At 41.3% G+C, this 19,410-nt stretch overlaps 1 protein-coding gene across 10 annotated transcripts in view; it reads left to right on the forward strand.

Moving 5' to 3' along the window:
* PARD3B (par-3 family cell polarity regulator beta) overlaps window positions 1–19,410 on the forward strand; it is a 1,165,226-nt gene that overhangs the window by 1,079,062 nt on the left and 66,754 nt on the right. For all 10 annotated transcript variants that reach the window (XM_049888916.1, XM_049888918.1, XM_049888913.1 and 7 more), the window contains one exon: window positions 8,670–8,749. In XM_049888916.1, coding sequence (XP_049744873.1) covers window positions 8,670–8,749 — 80 coding nt within the window. The remainder of the gene's footprint in view (window positions 1–8,669; window positions 8,750–19,410) is intronic.

The raw sequence follows: 19,410 nt of genomic DNA on the forward strand, positions 1-19,410 counted from the left end.
CAGCATCACAGCAACACATAAGCCACCACAATATGATAAACTGAGAGACAAGTAGGAGTTCTTTAGATATTCTGGATATTAAACCCTTATCAGATACACGGTTCCCCAAAATTTTCTCCCCATCTATTGGTTGTCTCCCAACATACACTTTTGCCACCTTATATCGATCACTCTTCAGTTGTAGTGAACAATATCCACTCTAAATAGTTTAATTCAAACAAATTTATTACACCATAATCGGCTTATAGAATTAAGGAATAATTTCCCAACCTCCACTATAGTACCTGGCTACTAAAGGAATTGCTACCAGTTCTATAATCAGAAAGCTTTTGGCTCCATACCCACACAGCCACTACTAGATCAGGAAACCACCGTGATTAGGAAAGTGCCGCAATCAGGAAGCCACCTCTACTGCCACCAACTCCAAAACCTGATGTGAAATCTCACTCTACGCCAGTGATTGGGCACTGGGAAATCTGATAAAGCTATGACAGTAAACCCAAATATGTCTTAGCCATTCTTGCCAGAAGAAACAGTAGAAGTAAGTGTAGCCAATGCCTCAGTTCCATTTCTCTAATATTATGTCTTAAGTTAAGTCACCCTGACGCACACCTTTCCTGACTTTAAACCAATCAGTATCCCCTTGTTCTGTACGAACAACCGCCTCTTGATCTATGTAAAGGTTCCTCATGAGCACAATTAAGTGTTCTGGAATTCCCATTCTTCGCTATGTTATCCATAGTTTGTTATGATCTACACAGTCGAATGCCTTTGCATAGTCAATAGAACACAGGTAAACGTCTTTCTGGCTTTCAGCCAGGATCCACCTGACATCAGCAATGATATCCCTGGTTCCACGTCCGCTTCTGGAACCAGGCTGAATTTCTGGCAGTTCCCTGTCGATATACTACTACAGGTGTTTTTTAATGATCTTCAGCATGTGATATTAATGATATTGTTCTACATTTTCCACATTTGGTTGGATCACCTTTCTTGGGAATAGGGATAAATATGGATCTCTTCCAGTCAGTTGGCCAGGAAGCTGTCTTCCATATTTCTTGGCATAGACAAGTGAGCACCTCCAGCACTACATCTGTTTGTTGAAACATCTCAAATGATATTCCACCAATTCCTGGAGCCTTGTTTTTCGCCAATGCCTTCAGAGCAGCTTGGACTTCTTCCTTCAGTACTGTTGGTTCCTGATCATATGCCACCTCTTGAAATGGTTGAATATCGACTAATTCTGTTTGGTATAATGACTCTGTATATTCCTTCCGTCTTCTTTTGATGCTTCCTGCATCATTTAATATTTTCCCCATGGAATCCTTCACTATTGCAACTTGGGGCTTGAATTTTTTCTTCAATTCTTTCAGCTTGAGAAACAGCAAGTGTAGTCTTCCCTTTTAGTTTTCCATCTCCATCTCTTTGCAGATGTCATTATAATACTTTACTTTGTCTTCTCGAGCTGCCCTTTGAAATCTTCTGTTCAGTTCTTTTACTTCATTAATTCTTCCTTTTGCTTTAGCTGCTCAACGTTCGAGAGCAAGTTTCAGAGTCTCCTCTGACATCCATCTTGGTTTTTTCTTTCTTTCCTGTCTTCTCAGTGACCTCTTGCTTTCTTCATGGATGATATCCTTGATCTCATTCCACAACTCGTCTGGTCTTCGGTCACTAGTGTTCAATGCATCAAGTCTGTTCTCTATGGATAACATTGTGAAGAATGGGAATTCCAGAACATTTAATTGTGCTCATAAGGAACCTTTACATAGATCAAGAAGCTGTTGTTCATACAGAACAAGGGGATACTGACTGGTTTAAAGTCAGGAAAGGTGGGCATCAGGGTTATATTCTTTCCCCATACCTATTCAATCTGTATGCTGAGCAAATAATCCGAGAAGCTGGACTATATGAAGAAGAACAGGGCATCAGGACTGGAGGAAGATTCATTAACAACCTGCATTATGCAGATGACACAGCCTTGCTTGCTGAAGTGAAGAGGACTTGAAGCACTTACTAATGAACGTCAAAGACCACAACCTTCAGTATGGATTGCACCTCAACAAAGGAAAACAAAAATCCTCACAACTGGACCAATGAGCAACATCGTGATAAACGGAGAAAAGATTGAAGTTGTCAAGGATTTCATTTTACTGGGATCCACAATCAACAGCCATGGAAGCAGCAGTCAGGAAATCAAAAGACGCATTGCATTGGGTTAATCTGCTGCAAATGACCTCTTTAAAGTTTTGAAAAGCAAAGATGTCACCTTGAAGACTAAGGTGTGCCTGACCCAAGCCATGGTATTTTCAATCACATCATATGCATGTGAAAGCTGGACAATGAATAAGCAAGACCGAAGAAGAATTGACACCTCTGAATTGTGGTGTTGGCGAAGAATATTGAATATACCATGGACTGCCAAAAGAACGAATAAATCTGTCTTAGAAGAAGTACAACCAGAATGCTCCTTAGAAGCAAGGATGGTGAGACTCTGTCTTACATACTTTGGACATGTTGTCAGGAGGGATCAGTCCCTGGAGGAGGACATCATGCTTGGCAGAGTACAGGGTCAATGGAAAAGAGGAAGACCCTCAACGAGGTGGATTGACACAGTGGCTGCAACAATGAGCTCAAGCATAGCAACAATTGTAAGGATGGCTCAGGACTGGGCAGTGTTTCGTTCTGTTGTGCCTAGGGTCGCTATGAGTCAGAATCTACTCGACGGCACCTAACAACAACTTAAGTCACATATAGAACATTAGCTGCAAGGGAAATCTGGGAAAGCTAACTTTTAGCTTTCTAGGCTCTGTAGTTCAAGGTGACGCTCTGTAAGAAGGGAGGACTGGGTAAAGAGTGCCAACACACCATATACACCACAGTCTTTGTCTTACTGGAGCTCTTGACTGTTTTTGACACTGGACCTCCACACTATAGCAATAATAATCTCTCTCCTCTGCAGTTATGTCCTGTAACTTAGAGTAGCACTTCTCAGTGGCTTCTCCATCACCTAAGGGTAAAATTGAGTTCCTTGGAATGGCATATGAACTCCTCCAAGATCTGGTCCATGTCTGCATCTCCAGAGCATGGACTCTGTGATCAGACAGACATGATCCTTGTTTCATCTCTACCACTTACTGACTGTCCAATCTTAGGCAACTACTTAGTTTCCATCTGCAACATGGGGCAAGTATAGTCCCTACCTCAGGGGTTATTGGGATGATTGACTGGGGTAGTGCAAGTCAAGCACTGAGCCTTGTGCTTGACACACGGTAAGCACTGAATCAATGCCAAATTGCAGTAGTGACAGCAAAAGTCATAGCCATAGTAAAAGCATCAGTTGTATTGTTGGTACTGTTACTAATATTCTCTCCCTCATACCCTCTGTTTCTGACTTACCCAAATTTTGACATTCCCTGAACACATTGTGTTTTTTTATACCTCCACGCTGTTTCACTTTTGTTCTGTTTAGAATGCCTTTTCCTGCTACCCCAACACCCTTCTTGCCCTGAAAACTCCTCCTCATTCGTACTGAAGTTTTGGAAGAAACTTCACCACCTATATGAAGCTGTCTTCAACTTTCCCAGGTGGACTAGGGTGTTCTTTCTTTCAGATTCTTCCTGCCTCCTTCCTCATACTTCCCCTCTAGCAGTGATCTCATTGTTCTCTAATTGCTTGCAGGCCTATCTCCTTGAAAACGGCTGTATTTCTTCATTGCTTTGTATCCAGTGCCCAGCATAGTGGCAGGATACAGTAGGTGCTCTGTACTCTCTAATGGAATGACTGCCTAAATGATGTTGCAATATTAATAGAGAAGCACGTGAATATATACACAATTGGTGAAGAATGGAATAATTTTTGGATTACAAGCACGTGGCCCATTTTTTGAAGCGTGGTCTAAATTCTGCCACTGGTGGGAAGTTTTCCTTAATGCCTCTAGGCCCAATCTATGCTACTGCTGGTACCATCCTATATGGCACTTTATCATAGATTGCCCCATGTCATTCTCTAATTATTTTATTTTTAATGCTTGTTTTCCCAACAAGATAGAAAGCTCCTTAAGGGTAAGGATCATCCTACATTTTGTAGACTTGAGTCCCCAAAACAGCAACAGGCATAGTATCTTCAAGACACTAGATTATTGACCTCCACCATCATTAGGCCAGGTCAGTTCTAGATAGCAGTGCTGAAAGGTATAAACTTAGAACTTTATGACACCAAGAAAAGATAAGTTGTAAATGTTTAGATACATAAGCGGAGTATTTTTCAACAACTGTAATTAATAATCTTCAACATAGTTCCAATATTCACTTTAATTCTTCCTCCATAAGAAACAGGTTAAAAACATAACAAAGCCAAAAAAAAAAAAAAAGTATAGGAGTGGCTGAAGACAGTACCTCTATCCGTTACCTCTTCTTTTATTCATCCTCTGTCTGACACCATCCTCGCCTCTCAATTGGTCTTTGTTAGAGAGGTCACTGGTTTAAATTAGGGCTTCTTTCTAATGCAGGGAGCCCTGGTAGCACAGTGGTTAAGAGTTTGACTGCTAACCACAAGGTTGGCAGTTTGAATCCACCAGCCAGCCACTCCTTGGAAACCCTACAGAGCAGTTCTACTCTGTCTGTCGTATTAAATCAGAATCGACTTGATGGCAATGGGTTTGGTTTGGTTTTTATCCTAATGCAGAGAATTCTGTCTTTCTGTCTGTAGTTGCTTCAAAATTTGTATGTACAGTCTTCATCCCTACCTTGGTGGCTCACTGAAGTATTGCACTCTCAAATAACTCCAGTTCTTCCTACTCCATCTATTGCTGAAATATAGATTTTTCAGGATATACTCTAAAAAACCTCTTGCAACTATTTGTAAAATTGTTGTTGTTGTTAAGTGCCGTCAAGTTAGTTCCAGCTTATAGGACTCTGTATACAACAGAAAAAAACACTGCCTGATACTGCGCCATCTTCACAATCATTGCTATATTTGAATCCATTTTGCACCTATTGTGTCAGTCCATCTCACTGAGGGTCTTCCTCTTTTTCTCTGACCCTCTGCTTTATCAAGCATGATGTCCCTCTCCAGGGACTGGTCTCTCCTGACAACGTGTCCATAGTATATGAGATGAAGTCTCAACATTCTTGCTTCTAAGGAGCATTCTGGCTGTACAGATTTGTTCATTCTCCTGGCAGTCCATGGTGTATTCAATATTCTTTGCTAACACCATTATTGAAAGCCATCGATTCTTCTTTGGTCTTCCCTAGTCATTGTCCGGCTTTCCCATGTATACGAGGCTCAGGTCCTCTTCACATTCAGTAAGCAAGGTTGTGTCATCTGCTTATCACAGGTTGTTGATCAGTCTTCCACCTGATGCCCATTCTTCTTCGTATAGTCTGACTTCTCGGATTATTTGCTCAGCATACAGATTGAATAAGTATGGTGAAAGGATACAACCTGAATTCACACCTTTTCTGATTTTCAACCACTCAGTATCCCCTTATTCTGTTCGAATGACTGCCTCTTGGTCTATGTACAGGTTTTGCATGAACACAATTAAGTGTTCTGAAATTCTCATTCTTCTCGATGTTATCCATAATTTGTTATGATCCACACAGTGAAATGCCTTTGCATAGTCAATAAAACACAGGTAAACATCTTTCTGGTATTCTCTGCTTTCAGCCAAGACCCATCTGACATCAGCAGTGATAGTCCTCTTTTCATGTCCTCTCCTGAATCCAACTTGGGTTTCTGGGAGTTCCCTGTTGATTTACTGCTGCAATCATTTTTGAATGATCTTCAGCAAAATTTTACTTGTGTGTGATATTAATGATATTACTCAGTAATTTCCACATTCTGTTGGATCGACTTTCTTTGGAATGGACACATATATCTGTCTCTTCCAGTCAGTTGGCAAGGTAGCTATCTTCCAAATTTCTTGGCGTAGATGAGTGAGCACTTTCAGTGTTGCATCCATTTGTTGAAACATCTCAATTGGTATTCCATCAATTTCTGGAGCCTTGTTTTTCTCCTCAAAGCCTACTCATTGCAGCTTGGACTTCTTCCTTCAATACCATCGGTTCTTCAACATATGCTACCTTCTGAAATGGTTGAACATCGACCAGTTCTTTTTGGTACAGTGACTATGTGTATTCCTTCCATCTTCTTTTGATGCTTCCTGCATCATTCAATATTTTGCCCATAGAATTCTTCACTACTGCAACTCAAGGCTTGAATTTTTTTGTCAGTTCTTTCAGCTTGAGAAATGGTGAGTGTGTTCTTCTTTTTTTGGTTTTCTAACTCCAGGTCTTTGTACATTTCATTATAATACTGTGTCTTCTTGAGCTGCCCTTTGAAATCTTCTCTCCAGCTCTTTTATGTATCATTTCTTCCTTTCACTTTAGCTACTGTATGTTCAAGAGCAAGTTTCAGAGTCTCTTCTGACATCCATTTTGGTCTTTTCTTTCTCTCCTGTCTTTTCAGTGACCTTTTGCTTTCTTCATGTATGGTGTCCTTGATGTCATCCCACAACATTTCTGGTCTTCATTCATTAGTGTTCAATGTGTCAAATCTACTCTTGAGATGGTCTCTAAATTTAGATGGGATATACTCAAGTTCATACTTTGGTTCCTGTGGACTAGTTTTAATTCTCTTCAGCTTAAATTTAAACTTACATATGAGTAGTTGGGAAACCCTGGTTGTATAGTGGTTAAGAGCTATAGCTGCTAACCGAAAGGCCAGCAGTTCGAATCTACCAGGCGCTCCTTGGAAACTGTATGGGGCAGTTCTTCTCTGTCCTATAGGTTCACTATGAGTTGAAATCAGCTCGATGGCAATGTGTTTGGGTTTTTTTGTGTGAGCAGTCAATGGTCTGTTCCACAATCAGCCCCTGGCCTTTGTCCGACTGACGATATTGAGCTTGTCTGTCATTTCTTTCTACAGACACAGTCGAGAAATAATCTTTCTTACCCTAAATGCATGTGCATACTAGCGTTACAACAATACCCTCCACCCCACAGTCCCCCCTACATATACTGCCTAAGCTAGGATGGTAGTAGGGGTTTTAGATAAATCTGGGACTTTGGGTAGGAAGAAAATAACTTCCACGTTGAGTACAATCTAGAAAAATTTCCCCTCCTGACCTTGACACTGTCACAGCCTATGTTTACTAGTAAAATCCTTCCCACCCATGTTATACAGCCCCTGGTTTTCTATTTACCAGCCCATACCATGAGGGCTGCCTTAGCACAAAAACAAGCACATGAGGGGTCCGCTTACCACAGGTGTTGACCTGAACAGGTGAGGAATCGATCAGTCAACAAGCATTTTTAAACACCTGTTATGTTTTGTCAAAGATTATTGAATATACCACAGACAGCCAGAAGAATGAAGAAATCTGTCTTTGAAGAAGTACAGCCAGAATGCTCCTTAGAAGCAAAGACAGTGAGACTTTGTCTCGCATACTTTGGACATATTATCAGAAGGGACCACTCCCTGGAGAAGGACATCATGCTTGTTAAAGTAGAAAGTCAGAGAAAAAGAGGAAGACCCTCAACGCGATAGACTGACACAGTGGCTGCAACGATGGGCTCAAACATAACAATGATTGTGAGGATGGCACAGGACAGGGCAGTGTTTTTGCTTTGTTGTACATAGCGTCACTATGAGTCAGAACCAACTCGACGGCACCTAACAACAACAACAATTATGTGCTCATCCTATTTTTAGTTGGTGTGATACAGAAAGTCAGATATAAGGTCTTTGAGTTCCAGACACCAGCACACTTTATTGAGAACCTTCTGGGGCCAGTCACTGCCCTTCAGGATCTCAGAGACTGATGTAAGAGGCTCCAAGAGTACCCAAGAGATGTGAACACAGCAAATACATAAGGAGAGACAAAAACAATAAAGATGAAAACTAGATAGAGAACTACAGAGATGATCACTTCTATGTAGTTGCTTGTAAGGGAGGGAACTAAGTGAAACTCAGGGTGGTCAGGGAGGGCTTCAGGTAAGCCATGGAGTAGATGGTTGCTTGTAACTAGCCCTTGTTAGTAAAGAAAAGCTTCATGGAACAGGTACTTTCAAAAATACAGTCCTTATCACAACTAAGAGTCTTAGGAGACATGATAACTAAATGTAATGTAGTATCCTGTATGGGATCCTGGAACAAACAATGACAATAGGTAAAAACTAAGGAAATCTGAATGAACTATGGACTTTAGTTAATAATAATGTATCAGTACTGGTTCATTAATTATAAGAAATGCCTCTACTAATGTCAGATATTAGTAATAGGGGAAACTGAATGCCGGTCACATAGGAACTCTCTGTACTAGTGTCTACATTTTTCCATATATCTAGAACTGTTGTAAAAAGTAAAGTCTTTTAAAAAGAAAAATAGTAATAATAAGGTCTTACAGTCTTCAGAATAGCCTTGGCTTGGGGACAGGAAGGAGTCAGTTTGACAATGACCCTTTTTGAAAGAAGTGCCTTTGTTGTTACATGCCACGTGTGTGGCTTGGTCATCAATTCCTATTGTGATTCTGAGTTGTTGCTTAATTTTCCATGGTTGATTTTTGGCAGGCGGCAATAGCATTTGTGCACTGATCATAATTTTGAGATCCATTGTCATAAGCAGGATGTATAATGGGTCTTCATCTCTAATTTCTTTTCTCTCCACAGGTGTCTGGCAAGGGTCCAGATGGAAGTGTACATAGCCTCCGCTTTGAGGGGATGGAGAGACAGTACGCATCCTTACCCAGGTAGATCACTGAGGGGTCCCATCACCCAACTCACCCACAAATGAAGTCTTTGGAGAAATACACATGAAATAGAAATCTGGCTTTTACAACAGGAATATGTTATCACTGTATCTTACTGCCATCTGCCACAGCTCTATTGCCATCTTCACAATTGTGCTAATAATTGGAACACTTGCGGGTTATTTGTTAGGGGAAGAAAATAGTATATCATTGCAATTGAACATGTCAGCAAGAATATTGGATACTGAATGGAAATTCTAAGCCATTACTATAAAAATCGTATTGAACATCCCGTACCAAGCTTAGAGGCAATAAAATAGTAAATCCTCTGTCCCAGGAGTTACCCACGAGTAAGGGCAGGCCAACCTTAACCTTGGAACTTCATGTGGGTGTTAAAAAGCTGAAGAGAAATGTGAACCTAAAAGGGTGTTCTTTGCTTGATTTAGAATGCTTATTGCTAGCCAATAAGCAAATATTGTCAAGAGGCACAGACACAGTGGAGGAAGAGAAACAACCGCGTGGGAAAAGTTTGCTTGGTGATTCTGGCCTAACATGATCCACTTATGCTGTAACTAGACACCCCTGAAAATGAGATACAATTCTCAAAGGTTTGGGCGCTTATCTGTGAGATGAAGAATAATTTTAGTCTGCTATCAGTGGTGCACGACAAAAAGGAGACCTCTCCAAGATTATAGTCCATCTACTGTGGGAGTTAGAAAAGTTGAGAGTGTGAGAATTAGTGAGTTAGAAAAAGAAACAAAGAAAGGTTAATGCCAGCCAGAAAACTGAAATGTTACGGAATATCTCCTTTTCAAAAGAGGGGAGGATCCCAAGTAAAGCTTCTTTATCGCCAAAGCTGAGTTGTGAAAGTACGAACTCGGATGGGGTTACTGTTTTGAGTTGCAACTTGGCTATACTTCTCCGTGCGAATTTACAAAAATAACATCCTGGAGTCCCTGGATGGTGCAAACTGTTAACATACTTGGCTGCTAACCAAAAGGTTGGAGGTTCGAGTCCACTCATAGGCACCTTGGAAGAAAGACCTGGTGACTTCCAAAAAATCAACCATTGAAGACCCTATGGGGCATAGTTCTACTCTGACCCACATGGCGTTACCATGAGTCAGAGTTAACTCAACAGTAACTAGTTAGTTGCATTCCTATAGCTATACCTTAGTGACATCCGCTGTTATAAATTGTATGTTGATTCTGGAAAGGAATAAAATCTCAAATCTAACAGAGAATCCATTTTAACACTAATTGGGCAGGATACATAAAATACAATATTTTTAAAAGCTTCTATACAACTGTATTTTTTACATGCTTCTAGTTTATTTTTCTTAGACTCAAAATAGATATGATATATACAGAAATGATAGTTTTGCTGCATACTTTTGCCCTTCTGTGTCAACATTTGCCCATGGAACTAAAAGTTTGCATTATTTTATATTTTGATATCATATTCTATCATGTTGGGTATATGACAATTGTAAACCATTTCCCTCATGTTCTATTTTTTTTTTACGTCCATGAGTTATACAGCAATGAACATCTTTGGGTTGGTTCTTTATTATTATTACTATTAGTGTTTTTCAAACTTTATTGACCTCCTCCCACAATAAAAAACACATTTTACATTGTGACCTAGGACCTACATGTTGTTGGTTGCCATCAAGTCGATTTCGTCTTATAGCGACCCCATGTGACAGAGTAGAACTGCCCCATAGGGTTTTCTTGGCTGTAATCTTTATGGAAGCAGATCACTAAAAGACAACTGAATTATATTTATCTCTCTATTTTCTTTTTTTAATATGTTGTCTCATAGTTTTTTTTCTCACCCTTTGATTTCTTTCCTTCCCCTATTTTTCCCTGGCCTACTATTTTGTTTTCACTAAAAGAATGGAAATAGTTCCCCAAATTCATTTTAAATATCAGGTTTCTGGCTTGCAGTGTTGAAGTGTATGGAAATGGTGGTGAAGGCAGATGGAAAGTAGTGTGTTCTTAGAAGGGAGAAAAGAAAAAAATGAAAAAGTGGAAATGGTTTAATGTCTTCCTGGCAAACTTGCACTCAGATTGCAGAAATAGATTTTTTTTTTTTCGTACAGATCAAAAGCACAATAATGACATTTAAAATTCTATAAATTTTGCTCATTTATTCCTTCCCCATATATCTATTGATCACCTACTATGTGTCAGGCCCTGAGAGTACAGAGACTAGAGACCTAAACCCAGTCCATCCTCAGGACCCTATGGTCTAGTAAATGAGGCCAGCAAATCAACACTTCCTGACAGTACAGCAAATGCTTCAATTAGTAATTATTAACATAAAAGCCTCCGAAATCTCGGCTCCTACTTATTTCTATTAATAAACCCTGAAATGCTCAACGTGGCCGACTCTAAACAAGTGCACTGTTAGGATTAAACACTGCAGAGGGAGTTTTCTGACAGAGGTGATTCACTTATGCTGTTCGTGGTGCTGGAGCTATCATCACAATGTATGAATGGACAAAATCCTGCCAGCCCAAGACTTAATTACGAGGTGACTGTTAAATATACTAACTATAGCAGAGAGGAAAGTGTTTTAGATAGAAAATAATTTTGACAAACAGTGCACTCACACACACATACACAGTGAGTGGGGTGATAAGCTGCAGGTGCAAATGGACTTTCGTAGTGAACTGGCAACCAGAAGTAGCCATGGTAGAGAACAATCAGTGCTGAGAGAGAGGCATGAGAGCTCCCTGGCATTGGCTTTTCAGTGAGGGAGCTCAAACTCAGGTTTCCATCTCAGTGTCTAAGTGGAAGTGCAAAACACTATCAGGGGGGATGAGCTGCAGTCCGTGGGGGGCTCCATATTTACTCCATGGGATGCAGAATAGCACAGGCGAGAGGACACACTGCTGGCTTTTGAGAAAGTGTGTAGATTCAGCTCTGAGTGCCAGTGACATTTACCCTGGTATTCTAGTCTTTCCCCCTGCTGGAGATCTTACTGTCCACTTAATTGCAATACACAGGCTCTGCTGCTATCTCCCTTCGCCAAGAGAGTGAGGCGAGTCTGTCTCTGTAGGCACCGGATCCCCTCTTGGTCACAGAGGCAGGGAATGTTAAAATATTGATGGAGTTAAATTTTTAATTAAAAACAGAAATACCTATCTATAGGTAGTCGGTGGCCAACCATAAAGGGGGCTTAATATGCTACTGACAGATTTGCTTCCTATGTTGCACATGGAGAGCATCATAGAAGTTTTTCAGATAAACTCAATAATGTTGATTGATAGGCTAAATTTGGAGCCATCGACACAGAGCAAAAATGGCCCCCTGGGCACAGAGTTGGGAAGGAGCCCAGTCAGGGGGCACCCTCCTATGCTTTCATGGAACTCTATCATCTTTAAAATAGGTCGATGCGGCCTACTGCCAGGCTAAATGGCACTAAACAAAACAAAGCCAGAGCCCAGGCCGGTACAGGAAGAAGACAGTTCCTAGCACTCTGTAGTTACGAGGTTGCCTAAGGCTAAGGGCTAAGCCATGTTAAGTGTTATTGTTAAGCAATGTTAAATCTTCTGCCTTCCAAGAAAAATGACTTTATTTCTTTTCTCCTGAGGGTGCTGTGTTAGAAAGCAGAGTGTGGCTGTAATACAACCTCGTTAACAAACACCCGGCCTTTACCAGGGCCAATGTTTTACCAGCCTATCCATCCCCAATTGTCCTGGGTAGTAAACAATGAAATCAGCATTTCCTTCTTCTAGCCTGGCAGAGAGTATGACTTACCCTGGAGAGTAAGGAAGTGGCTCTTTCCTAGGCTGCTACAATATGTGAACATCAATGTATGTTCTTCTCCAAACGGCTTCTTTTTCCCCCCTGCTTCCCAACCCCTTTCAATTCTCCCAGGCCCCATTCTGGTTTTACGGGCCTCACTGTGGCCAGTCACTTCAGCAGTGGCTCCTCTCCCATCTCCAGCTTCCATCATTCCCACCTGGCCCATGTGGGCCCCATGGGATCCCATTATCCCCTTCTCTGCAGATGGCTCAGTGCATCAGTGCATGACGTTACTCTTCCGGGCTTACAATTAAGTGTGGAGTCATAAGTAGTGAGCAAAAAGGCACTGCATCTATTCTGTGGCCCTACATGCTTGGGTGGCGAAAGGTTCCTGGAGAAAGTCATAAAACTTCATTCATTGGTTCCACCACAAAACTCATATAATGCGGCTCCAGCTGGGCCCCTGGTGCTGTCCACATTCCTTTTAGTCGTGCTTTTGACTCTCTTGACTATCCCACAGTGACCTTTCCAACCCTTTTCTACTCCTGTTAAGTTCTAGGAAGATGACTAAGCCCCCAGGCCCAATCTCTGGAGGTGACCTCACTTCCTTTTCTTTACGACCCTGGGGAGAATAGCACTGGCTCCTCAACTTCTGTTCAGTGCAGCTCAGACTGCTATGTCTTCACCAACACACACTTTCCGAGCAGCCATGACGAGGGCACAGAGTGGAGTCAGGCCCCAGTTACAGCCTCAGCTGCATCGCTCATCACCTGTGTGACATGAGGCACGTGATCTAAAGGTGCCAGGTTCCATTTTCTAATCTGCAAATTGGGGATGATATTAGGGCCTCACATGGTGCTGATGTGAGTATTAAGTATGCTATAGAAGCAAAACTCTGCCTGGAATATTTTAAGGATTTTTGTTGTTGTTAGCTCTTTTTTTTTTTTATCTCTGAGGAGGAAGTGTTCCTTTCTTTAATGAGGCAAACCCATACACTGGAGCTCATTCTCCCTACTTTCCCAGGGACTCTGCTCCATCAATTGTGCCTTTCTCTGCTGCATCAAGAGTCATTTTCCTCCCCCGCCTACTGTTGTAAATGTGTAGACTTGGCTGCACGGTGCCGAGAGTCCCACTGCTCAGGAGAAGGGAGAGCCAGCACCTACATGGAGACACACCAGGACACTAACTGAGGGTGGAGAATTAGCCCATTCTGGGAAAGGACCAGTGGTCCAGATGGTCAAGAGCAAGAGGACATAGCAAAGTAATATTACCTGAGTAATCAACTGTGCTAGTGGGAATGCTGGGAGATGGTGGTTCTTGTAGATAGAAATTTCACATGATAGATAAACAAAACAAAACAAAAAAACTCATTGCTGTTGAGTCAATTCCAACTTATAGCGACCCTATAGGACCCTATAGAACAAAATAGAACTGCCCCATAGGGTTTCCAAGGCTGTAAATCTTTACAGAAGCAGTCTGCCACATCTTTCTCTGAGCTGCTGGTAGGTTCGAAACTTGAACTTTTCAGTTAACAACCAAGTTCTTAACCACTGTGCCTCCAGGGTGCTTTATATGAGGGACACAGAAGGCATATTCCAATGTAGGCAAGAGACCAGGGCCTTTATCCAATAAGACTTGAGCTCAGGGCTAATCCTGTGGCCAGTGGGAGTCAGAGACCCTGATGGAGGCCATATTACATGTGAGTTAGTCAGGAAGGCTGAGCATGATGCTGTTGACCTCAGGGCAGATAGAGTATAGGAACAGTACCCTATCCACTGGTGGGGAGCAGCTCCTGAGATACTGCTGAGATACTCGACCAGACAGTGCTGAGCATGCAGCTACAAGGAAGCATAGTGAGCAGGGCTGGAATGGCAGGACTGCCTCCAAGAACGTCAGCCTTGCTCATCAGAGAAAAACAAAGACCTTCCTTCCACCCTCCATCTTCCTCCAGTTCCCACTTTTCCTACTTTAAGAGAAAGTGGCTAAACTGTTGGCTCTGTTTTCACACCACCCACTTGTTCTTCAGCCTCTTGCTGTAGGCTTCTGAGCCCATCACTAATACTTCCACGTGATTCTGCTCCCAGCCTTTTCTTTATGTAGGCTCTCTCGAGCAGTCTCCACTCCTGCTCCTCTCCTGCAGATTCAATTCTCATTCCTGTGATGATGATTCCAAAATGTACCTTTATATCTCACTCTTGTTGTGAACCCTCTTACAACTGCTTGCTTGGCATTTGCATCTTGCTACCTCCAAGAGACCTTCAGGTCCCCATGCCAAAGACCCAAGCTTTCCACGTCACTTTTCTTTAGCTCCGCTTCCTTTTAACTTCTGTAACATATGCTTGGCAAATCTCCAGGGTCGCTGAAAACACTCTGAATTAGATTATGACTTTTTGCTACCCCTCTCACTCCAATGGATTAAAAATTCATTGAAGTAAGGACTTTGTTTTACTTACTTTTCTTATGCATCACCAGGACCTAACATACCAGTTGCCATCAAGTCAACTCCAACTTATGGCAACACCACGTGTGTTAGAGTGGAACTTTGCTCCATAGAGTTTTCAATAGCTGATTTTTTGGACATATATTGCCAGGACTTTCTTCTACAGCACCTCTTGGTGGACTCGGACCTCCATCCTTTCAGTTAGCAGCCAAGCATGTTAACTTTTTGTACCACCCACTGATTCTATAGAACCATGTATATAGCAGGCATTTAACACATTACAAATGAAAACAGATTTATTTTTATACAAGTATGTTAGGGAAAGAATTCCTCCCAAAATTTCTTGATAGTTTGCTTCAGGGTACTGTTTTCAATGAGTAATGATTTTCCCATGAGAATGTCTCTTTTCCCTGGAGTCATTAGAAGTCCAGACTTCTAAACAGTTGTCACTTATAGAGCACTTGCTTTGTGCCAGACACTATTTTAGAATTTTAAATGCTTTGCATGTACTGACTTGGCTGGCGCTCACATTAACCTTATGAAGGGGTTTACACATATAGTCTCCAATTCAGAGACAAGGAGACAGGGATGGAGAGATTAAGTAAAATTGCCCAAATTCAAAAGCCAGACAGTGCCAGAGCCAGGATTTGAACCCAGGCCTTCTGGCTGCAAACCTGTGTGTTTAACCATTGCAGCTAAGGCTATCCACCTCAGCGTCAGGTCCATACTCGCAATTATAATATTCCCTCGTAATACGTGCTCACCTGCTTGTCTCCCTCAGTAAACTATAAGTGCCGTCGAGGACAGGTACTGCATCTTACTCATCTTCCAATGTGACACGGAACATTACTAATCTACAGGTTAGGTAATGCCTTCCAGCCGTCTCTGTAATGCTGTCATAAAATCAATTCTTTTCTCATTCCCCTGGGCCCTTCGTTTGAAATATGAACAGTATAATGCGTAATTGCTTGATGAACATTAAGCAATATACTTTGTCTACCAAAAAGAGAATCCCGTTTTGTTAGAACACTCTTGAGAGTTGAAAAAGTGGTGTCTGCAAATTGATACTTTGGTTTTTAAGATTAAGAATAATATCGACCCAGAGGGAAAAAAAAAGATTACAGTGAATTTCCTGGTGAAGAGGGTACGTGAGCCCTTCCAGGCAGAGGGAAATTGCCTTTCCCAGGATGACGAGGGATGCCTACTCATGCTGCATTTGACTTCCAGACCAGTGTTGCTCTAACTCATACAGTAAAACCCGCAAAAGCAGGAACTTACGTAAGGTGGAGATCTGCCAGAGAAGGAAAACTCAAATTTTCCACTAACTGAGAGCGATAGAAAAGTGGTAGGACTGCACCCTGTCAAAGGTGGAAAATTTTCGACCCAGAAAAACCAGGCAGTACCACTGAGTTCCAGCTCACACAGGATCCGTTGTATTACATAAGTAACTTGGGAGGTGGGAGGAAGGGGATCTCTCTGGCTTTAACTTGACTTTGTAATGAGAAGCAATGTACTAGAGCTGATTTCCAGTAGAAAGAGCAACTGTAGAAGGAGCAAACAGCTTCTGCTTGCTTCCCAAGAGCCCAAAATAAATGCTCTTTCAAGTGTGTTCCAAGTGTTTTGGTAAGGAATATAATCATGTTCAGATCAATAAGAGCATACTTGCACTTTAGCATTTCTGTTTTTTTTCTTGGTTTCCACCGTCTTGTGTACATATGCTTTTGTCCATCCTCGGGAAGACTCCAATCATAAGTGTGCTGCTAACTTTGAAGCTTCCAACATGCATTCCGTCTGCTGCATTATATTATCCCCCAAAGCACTTTGTCTGGGCATCTTCTGTGTACTTGCTGTCATTTACCTCACTGTTTAAAGGCTCTCTCCTTCTCAGATTTCTCCAGTTATCTTCTCCAGGTAACTCCTGTCCTGCTCACTGCAATTGAATCTTCCTTTGCCAACCTTGCATTATTTTATGGTGCTTGCTAAGCAGATGACAGTGACATTACAGGTCTTCAGAGATTCCCAGCAATGTCACAGTACTGCTGTTTGTCTAAAGCCAAGGTAGATGGTAATTGAAAGAGTTAAATGAAAACCTGAGCAATCAGATCATTAGGTGTATACATGTGTGAGTGTATACATGTGTATAGATCATTAGATATATACATATGTAAGTATATACATGTGTATACAGATCATTAGATATATACATGTGAGGGTATTGGGTATGTATATATATAGCACTGGGAAAAATGGGATATGTATATATATATGTATGGGTGGGTGTTTGGCCATCTGGGTCTGTAGAAGTTGATAAAGTCTCCAGGCTGCCTAACTGAGTCCTTCTCTCTGCCACAAGGCCAGTTTGTGAAATAAGATGTTTCATGAAAATATACGTACCACTCCCTGCAGTCGTGGTGGAGTTTGAGGTCATTTCAGCTATAGGTGCGTCTTCTCTGCAACTCTGCAGACAAGGGCCTGCCCTACTTCATCTAGATACTGCCACTCATGGTCAGTCTCTCAGACATCTTCGTGCAGCATTACTGGGACATCTCTTCCTCGCCATAAAGACCCAGCCCCCTCTCAAAGCCAGTGGCTGTGACTGCTGTTCTGATTTTGCAGGAAGACACTTAGATGAGCTGAAGAACTTGTCTAGATTATATCTTCTATATCCGCAGGTGACGGAGTTTCCTGCTTTTTGAAAATCAATGAAGTTTTTTACCCCACCAGATTAAACTTTCTCATCCTTCCTCTTTTGTTCCCTGAGTTCCCTGTAGAGTCAGCTGCCTGTTTGACTGTCCCCTCTGACACTACCTCAATCTTAATGCAGAAGACAAAATGATGAATTAGCAGCAATTTAATTCTCTGTGAGGTTAAGATGTCTCCATTGTCAACTCAAACTTCCTGAAAATGCAAAAAGCCCTACCATGTAATACCGCCTTAAAATGCCAAACAGCTGAGATCAGGGGGTTAATGCTACTGCCATATCATTTTTATGTCACTTAGTTCCTCAGATAAAAGTCCATTTTAATCAAACTTTTCATCATTTCCTTGTAGCCAATATATCCTTGATGCCAGCTAGAATATTTGATATTAATTATTCAATCGAAAGCCTCCATTATGAGTTTAGTTAGAATATTGGTGATTTAAAACATGTTAAGACCCATTACAATGCTTATGTCCCTGAAGTCACTTTAACTGAATCTCGATGGAGGACATACATTAAATCCCTAGGATTGTACTTTCTCCCTCATTTTGCATGGAAGTTTTAAACCATTGTATATTTGTTTATTAAGTCCTATTTTTAGAGGAAGATTATGTGCCTGTTATTTCAGAAGGGCCAAATCTGACATTAACTTGAAACATTAAGCTTGGTAAGATGACTCCCACGTTTGCCCTCCTGTACGTACTTAAAGGAGTTTTTTTGCATTTATTCCCCACTTCTCAACAAAAAGAAAGGAAAAGATGGTTATTTTCTTCTAGACAGGTGCTTAATTTAGAGTGCCGCTCTGTCTCTAATTTCTCACATCATATTCCCTGGTACTTACGTTTTCCTATTTTGTTGTCACTCCACTGTCTGCCTCCAAAAGCTCATTGCAAAGGGAAGTATTGTTGTCGTGACGGTGCTGAACTGTTCTACACCATGTGCCTTCATCCTGCACCTCCCACTTCTGTCCCCTACCGTCCCTCTACTCCTCCACCCCACTGCCACCCCCTCCCCCTGCTTCTGCGTATCTTGAATCATGACTACTTTCCTCTGGCCCAGGTTCCTGAGTTTGCTGTGTACAGTTTTTGTCCTGGTGTCAACCTCCTGCAGGCAGAGCCACTCTGAATAAACTGAGTATGTTGATTTACTATAATATCATAATATAATATGTGTTTGTGAGACCTACGCTTTATGATTATTTAAAATGACATTATATCACTAAAACATCCAAATGTCTTTGATAAAAACCAGTGTCTCAGCAAATACATGAATACATATTACTCAACAGAAATACGTAACCGTGAAATCACTAGGTTTATTTTTCCATTTTTAGATACCAAAATCTGCATGCAAATTGTTTTAAAGATGTCATGTTTACTCCTAAAGTAGTCAAATGTATTTAAAAAGAAAATCAAATCAAGAACAATTGTAGCAAAAATGGGGGTGGGGGCGCACTTAAATGTGTTGAGTACCTACTATGTGCCATGTTTTTCACAGGTATTGCCTCATTTTACCCTCAACGTCCAATTGGGTAGTAGTAACCATGACGCTCATTTCATAAAAGAAGAAATTAAAATTCTCAAAGTGGCAGAATCAGAATGAGAATTCAAACCCATGCCTTTCTGGTTTCCAAAGTCTTTTTGTATTTCACTTTATCACACCACTAAAGCCAAAAGGATAAGAAGAGCTTGGAATACATCACCTTTTTTTCTCAAGTAGCATAAGGTCCTGGGAAAGAAAATATTGTAACTTGCCATCGAATTGA

The sequence above is a fragment of the Elephas maximus genome, chromosome 6, assembly GCF_024166365.1.
Source record: "Elephas maximus indicus isolate mEleMax1 chromosome 6, mEleMax1 primary haplotype, whole genome shotgun sequence".
NCBI classification, from domain to species: domain Eukaryota; kingdom Metazoa; phylum Chordata; class Mammalia; order Proboscidea; family Elephantidae; genus Elephas; species Elephas maximus.